Source organism: Ambystoma mexicanum, chromosome 13, assembly GCF_040938575.1.
Source record: "Ambystoma mexicanum isolate Mex_15411 chromosome 13, UKY_AmexF1_1, whole genome shotgun sequence".
NCBI classification, from domain to species: domain Eukaryota; kingdom Metazoa; phylum Chordata; class Amphibia; order Caudata; family Ambystomatidae; genus Ambystoma; species Ambystoma mexicanum.
The window spans coordinates 754,802,015-754,809,539 of NC_090938.1; the positions used below are offsets into that span (position 1 = coordinate 754,802,015).

General features: G+C 46.1%; 1 protein-coding gene across 1 annotated transcript; it reads right to left on the reverse strand.

The window, feature by feature from the left end:
* Positions 1-5,550: 5,550 nt before the first annotated feature.
* Positions 5,551-6,513, reverse strand: LOC138520535 (Friend virus susceptibility protein 1-like). Its single transcript, XM_069632880.1, has one exon. It carries the CDS (start codon positions 6,511-6,513, stop codon positions 5,551-5,553), a length of 963 nt encoding a protein of 320 aa, XP_069488981.1.
* Between the last annotated feature and the right edge of the window lie 1,012 nt (positions 6,514-7,525).

A 7,525-nucleotide genomic window follows, 5' to 3' on the forward strand; every position in this document is an offset into this window, starting at 1 on the left:
AATTTCTTGAAGCCTGGAGGTAATTACCCCATAAGGTAGGGTCCAGTTAAGCATATGGGTGAGCTCTGCACGCAAGGAGGTGTGAGCCCACTGGGTCAATGAATATAAAGTGTGAGTACTGATATCTAGGATACTCAAAACCTGCTCTACACAGAACACTTGGGGGTTCCCCAGCAATGTATAACTGTTAATAAGCAAGGAATGATTAGGAACTATGCAAGCCTTATGTTGATCTATCTGAAAAATGTCAGTCCCATTAATGTGGTACTGCATCCAGGTGCACTCCCCCGCTATGGGATGCATGCATGGGTCCAGAATCCTCTCAGTTTGGGGACACACCCACCCCTGATCCCAGGGCTTACAGGTATGACTGTGGATTGTGTAGTTTTGGCTGTCTAACCATTCCCCTCGTATTTGTGGAACCCACCAGGAGCCATTTATTTTCATAGGCAAGACTATGAAAGGGCACCATATTTCTAAAGCACAAGCAGTCTTGCTAACTTGCATTAAAGCGTGACAGGTATTATTCGTGCAATCGAAAGCAAGCGGTTTAATCCACATATCTGCAGGTAAATGTAATTCTGTGTGCCAGTGGGTTGAGGACAGTCTCCCCCACTCAGAACGAAAAGCCAACACCTGTTGATTTAGCAGGGTCTGCCACAAAATACATTGTTTGTCTTTGGCAGTTTTGTTCACCTGCCCTATGGCTGAAAGGATGTCTTCATACCTAAAATTCTGCCACCTCCAATTTTTACCTATACTCTTTGCAGCATTTCGCAGAGCAGGGCTTAGCATTGGGCCCCACTGTGCCAACAGCTTTATAGCAGTGCTGGCATCTGAACCCATGGTGTATATTTCTATGTCAAACGCATTTAAAGTTCCCATCCCCACCCTTGCTGCTCCCGCGATTAACGAATCTAACCACCTAGCAACGTACAGTTTAGCAATTGGCCATAAAAACTGACTCCATTTGTAGCAGCTTGGTTGAAGCAGTGAAACATTACCTGTGGACAAATCTATTTCTAATTGTACTTCAGTAATAATAGAAGCATGCACTACAGGTCTGCAATTTAAGTGTTGCCTCACTACTGGAAAAACTAACATGCGGACGGTTTCCACTCTTTGTGATTCAAAGAACACCATTCTCCAGGTGGCATGCCTGCCATACACTATATTAACTTTCGATACAAACACCATACTACCATCCGGTAGTGGCTGTTTCCTTGCACAATTATATTGATCACATTTAGTCAAGTTATAGTCCACTAAATCTTGGTGGTCACACTTGCACACAATCCTTTGGACAAAAGAAACATGAAACATCAAACAAATTGTTGGATCCATTCACTGAAACATTTGGGCCTAGAATTTCAAATACGCCTGTGATGTGTCAGTGACAAAAGATGTCCAACAATGTGCCAAGTCAGGACTTTAGCAAGTCCATATGGATACTCATTTGTAGCGCTTTTCTCACAGGTTGCAGTGCGATTGTTATCATCACGCAGGACCGGAGCATCAGGTGTAGTGCAAGCGATTCTCAGAGTCCATGTAGCGTCTTGCATCAACCCGTTCTTTACAGAGAAAGCGTCTGCTTGGCAGGCCAGGAGCACCCACAGCAAGGCAAGTCCCATCCCCATCATGTAGCACTACGTGGTGTGAGCCTAGTAGCAGGGATATAAACAGGCACGTCAGAATTTTGCAATAGTACAACATAAGTACTTCCCACACCTTTACTCAACACTTCCCCAGCCTGAGGCTATTTGTTTGGATGATGAACCCACACCTTTTTCCCAGTGCTACCAAACCCACACTCACCCCTTTGTATAATGTCTGGGGTTTGTTTACTTCCAATCACTTGGGCAACAACTGCTTGCTCACAAATCAGTTGTGCAATGTGGTCATATTTAGTCAATGGTACCTCGGGTGAACCAGTGTTGTATAAAAGTACCAAAACGGTTCCCCGATAATCAGGATCAATCACACCTCCCAAAATGTCAATGCCTTTCTTTGCCAGACTGGATCGTGCAGCAATGCGACCATAGGTGCCAGCCGGCAATTGGATGCCAATGCCCAGCGATATTGATTTGGTTTGCCCCGCTGGTATTACATCATCTTCATAGGTAGACAAATCAAGTCCAATACTGCCCTCTGTAGCTTCGCTTCTTTATCGGTTTTCCAAACAATAAGAGTCTTTGTTGTTTCTACCCTTTCACTTGTCAGTCTCACAAAGGGTGTTTGCTGGTTTCCCAAAGGACGATTATTCAGTTCAAACAAGGCTTGTGTCAGGTGCTTGAACCACCCCTTGAGAGGGTGAGTCTGAGTGAGTTTCTTTATTTGCTGTTTGAGCAAGCCATTGCTACGTTCTATCAGAGCAGAAGCTTCGGGATACCGACTGATGTGCAGCATCCATTTGATGCCTTGTTCCTGGGCTCAATTCTGCACATTGTGTCCTGCAAAATGGCTGCCTGATTGGATTTCATCTGGAATGCCATAGTGTCTTATGAGATACTCCATTCCTTGTAAGGTAGCCCATTGATCTGCATGGGCGGCTAGATGGGCCAACAGCAAGCAGGAATATGTGTCTACCATTGTCAACACATAATGTTTTCCATTTTCTGGCGGCAAAGGTCCGATGTAGTCAACTTGCCATATGCTGGCTGCTTTTTCACCTCTTCTCAAAGCACCTTGAGGCTTCCTTTCCACTGGATAGCGCTTTACTTCACAGCACACAGGACAATGGGAGGAAGCTTGCTTGGCATGATCCATGGAAATGGGCAGTTGTCTTCTCTTAGCCTATTCATATGTCCCTCGTTGGCCTAGATGTCCTGAGGTTTGGTGCGCCCAGTCTGCCATTCCCTGCAGCACTTCCGTTTCTTCAGGTGTTGTCACTGGGCGAATCTTTGCCAATTGATCTTCTTCATTATTGAACAGGGCAGCCAGTGAGGTGTCGGGGGGCATGTGTGCATCAACATGCCCGATGCAGATCCTGCATTTCTCACCTTTGCACCACATCTCTTCCCAGAGTTCAAGCCCTCCTCATATTGGAGTGTTTTTAATCTGCCAGCCGTCACTTCCCCCTGCCGATGCCCAATGAGTCAGGCCTTGGTATGTAGCCCAACTGTCCGTGTATATGTATGCAGTTTCAGTGTCTTTCACCTATTCAATCACGGATGCCACTGCTTGCAATTCAGCATATTGAGGAACCCCCCACTCCTTCTCTCATTAGCAGTGTTTCACAGTGGGGCTGGAATGCAACAGCTTGCCAGTGTCTTTGCCCTTTATCATACTTTGCCGTGAACCATGCAGAATTCTGTTCCTCTGCCGTCAATGTATCATAGGCGGGCGCGACTTTGAAGGGAGATTCTGGCAACGAGACAGGGATGCTTGGTTCAGGCATTGCTTCCAGAGCTGCTGCCTCCAGCATTTGTTCTTGCAGCCTGAAAACCCCTGTGCGGCCAGCTTTTGCACGTTGCTGTAGATACCATTTCCACTTGACACGAGTGGCGTCTTGCGCCCTGCCACTCTTACCTCCCACAGCCGCTTCGCGCACCCAGCCCATGATTGGAATTTGTGTGCAAATTGTCACTGGTTGCTCGCCTGTGATTCGCTCAGTCTCAACTAGTACCCAATACACTGGGGCAATTTGCTTTTCAAGCGGAGTATATCTTGTCATAGATCTGTGAGTTTTCTGGACCAAAAACCTTGCGGCACCCTTTTCTGTCCTTGCCTTTGCCACAAACTCCACACAGCAACATCTTTATAGACAAGAATCTCCAGTTCAAAAGGATCATCTTTTGTCACGGGACCCAGCGTGATGTAATTCTGCAAAGCGTCTTTAGCCTGTTGAAAGGCAGTCTGCTGGTCTAGGCCCCATTCGAAATCATGTTTTTTCCTGGTAGCTTTGTAGATTGGTTTTAATATCAAGCTTAAATGAGGTATGTGATTTCTCCAAAAACCCATTAACCCAATGAATCTTTGTGCCTCTTTTTTATCCACTGGTTGGGCCATTTGCTGAACCATGTCTATCACCGGCTCAGGGATTTTCTTTACCAAACCAGAACAGATTACACCAAAAAATGTGACCTCTTGAGCGGGCCCCTGTACTTTCTTGGGATTTATAGGCCACCCACGGTCCTGCATGTGTGTGATCAGTTTTTCAGCAGCCTTTTCCACATGTGTTTCATCATTGCTGGTTAACATTACATCATCTGTATAGTGGGCAACATACACATCATCCAACTGCACCATTTTCAAGTCTCTGGCAATCAATCCATGGCACAGAGTGGGACTGTGCAAGTACCCCTAGGGCAATTTAGTGAAGGTAAATTGTCTGGCCCCCCAAGTCACTGCAAATTGATCTTGTGATTCAGCATCAATATCAGTAGAGAAAAATGCATTGGCCAAATCAATTACCACATGCCATTCACCCACTTCTTTTGTGAGATTTTCAATCAAAGTAATGATGTCTGGCACAGCCAAAGGTGGCAACTTCTTGTTCAAGGCGCTAAAATCAACAGTCAGACGCCACGCCCCATCTGGGCGGCAGAGGGGCCAAACAGGAGAGTTAAATGGACTGACTGTCAGCCTCTTTATGCCAGCTTTCACTAGTGACTCAATGGTTTTACCAATCTCTTTGTGCCCTCCCGGCAGTCTGTACTGTTTCATGCACACTGGCTCAGCAGGAGGAGGTAAATGCAAGGTGGTCCATTTTGCATGCCCAACCAAAACAGGGCTCACAACTCTCACATGGATTTTCCGATTGCCAAAAACAAATTCACCTAAGTCTGTAGTCACACTACTTCTGCCCAACAACACATCCATTCCCAGTATATACTCGGGTATGTCAGCAATCAACACGTTTGCAGTGAAAGGCAATCCCTCGCCAATTGACATCTTTACATTAAAGGATTTTGCAACAATCTCCGCCCCCCTATAACCATTGACCAGGACTCTGGGACCAGATAATTTGTTGGGGTTGCCATTCAGAATTGTCACTTCAGCTCCTGTGTCTAATAGAGTCAAAACATGTTTCACCTTGTCATTTAAATACAATGTAGGTGGCACAAAAGGGCATCTGTCTCTGGGACTGGTTTTCTTTATTAACCGTACGTCAAAGACAGAGGCAGGCCTTCAATCAAAAATGGGGTCGGGGACCTCCCATTTCTCCTTTGACAAATCCGGATACACTTTTGCCCACACTTTGGGCTTCAACACATCTTCCTCAGGGGGTGCAGTAGGGCTAGTTTTGCCTGACCCCTGCTTCTGCAACTTTTTCCATTTCTCAAGCAGCACAGATGTGGGTTTACCGTCTATCTCTTCCTTTGGAATTCCCGCTTTTAGCAGGTCCACCCACATTTGCCTGCGTGCAACTTTAATAGTGTCAGTTTTATCTTTAGACTTTGCATTTTTGGCAAGCTTTTTCCCAGAATCAACACCTGCAGCCACTAGGCGCACTGCTTTGCGCTCATCCAGTCTGTCTGATTGCCCAAGTAACAGTGCAACTTCACCAATGGCTCTGCCTTGCGTTGGACCCAGCAATGAGAGTAATGCTCACTTCATGTGGCCAGGGGCATTTCGCAATAAGCGCACACGCATGTCTGCAGTGAAAAGTTCCATATCAGGTCCTGCATAATTTTCACTGTACATTGCGCACTGTAAATCCATCTCTCTAAGCTGATCTGTCGCTTTGGGTAATGAATTCCAATGGCCCGACATTTCTTCCATATCCATTGGGCTTGCATACAAATTTGTTAAAGCAGTCTGAAGCCAATTAAACAATGAATGTGAACCTTGCTGCCCTAAAGCGCCACGCAAAATATGACCCAGCATGACATTGGTAGTAATTGAGCCCATCTTCAATAATTCTTCTGGGGTCAAGAAGATGCCGTCACTTCCGGTATCCCAGACTCTCAGAAGCCACTTCAAAGTCTGTTTGCCAGCTCTTTTTCTAAACAACTTGCCAATGTGTAACAACTCTGTCTGGGTGTAATGCCTGACAATCCTAGTATTCTGAATATTTCCACCGCCAGCTTTGCCTTTTGATTTATTAGTTATTAACCGCCGCGCTGGATAAGCACATTTTTTCTGAACACATTCCAATTCCTCTCCCTCGAAACAGTCTAGCTCTGCGATCCTCACTTCGAGCGGCTCATCCCAGACAAAGGTCTGCTCAGACTCACTGTCGCTTACATCGCCAGACCATACATTTGGATCCCATGTATCATTCCTAATTAATGCCTGAATTCTTATCTTTGAACGTTCTCTTGATGATTCCAGGGTCTCCCTCATAATGATTTGCTGCTTTTGGAGCAGGGATATCTCATCATTTAATTTTCGAATTTGTGCATCTTTAAGTAAGTCTTTCTCAAGCATCTTCCAGAGCGCCTGCAGGAACAACCAGCCTACGCTCCCTGCGGCCATCAGCTCCTTACAACTTTTCCCATGCGGTAAACTCTCCAAACACTCACTATTTACCTCCGGGGAAACATCATTTTCAAGCATATCCCATGCCATCAGCGCAGAATACCGATACAATATATCTGCCACAGATGACCATGCATTTGTTACCGGCCACCCCGGAATGTGACAGAGCGCACTGTTTCCTTCATTGCATTCACCTCTCCCCTGTTTCTTGCAGAATGGCATTATGATCGCAAATCCTGCCAAGACTATGCCAAATGTAGTGAAAAGGGTATCTGCTCACCCCAGGACCAGCCCTGATGACCCTATGACCCTTTACCCCCCCTCACAAGTTTGAAACTATGCGAAACACAATGTACTCAGTCTGGAAGAAACCCACTCAGAAGAAGATTTTATACTTGCATTTATTTACTAATCAATCAATTAAATCCAAGCAGCAATTTTCTATAAAATGGGAAATCAAAAATGTAAGCTCAACAATGCAGGTTATTAAACACAAGTGAGATGCAAATATCTTACGCTCCTAGAAATCGCTGATCTTGATGTGATCTGGTCACACCTAGGACCCACGCCGCCCTTGTGCCCGGCACCGCTCCGGAACTGGCCTAGCTCCGGCAGCCTGCACAGGACCAGATGTAACAGTAAGAGCTTCTGCCTTTCAGTGCTTGGCTGGTACTCCAGGCGCTGCTCTGTGTGTGCAAGCTCCAAAAGGCCCAGTCCCTCCCCCCTTGCTCAGGTGAAGGCTTCTTAATATGGCCTGCTTGTCTATCAATGTGACGTATTAGATTTTCGAGTACCTTCTCGACAGAGCCCCCGGTGCCCAAAAACATGTTTTTGATAGGAAATGTCCAAGCTCTTTGGCTCCTAGGCTCGCTTCACCGTGTTTTGGGAAGCTACGCTTCTCTACATTACATTCTTATCAGTGCTCAGTGCTCCTAGCGAGAGCGGTGCAAGGCAGTGCCGGGTTGCAAATGTCTTCGCAGAGCCTCTTGCAAAATAGATGTTTACACGCTGAGGTGCTTTTTGTAGTTAACCCCTCACAAGCACAGACGGGCTCACCCCGATCATGTGCTTGCACAACATTTTTCAACACTCTTCGAATAAG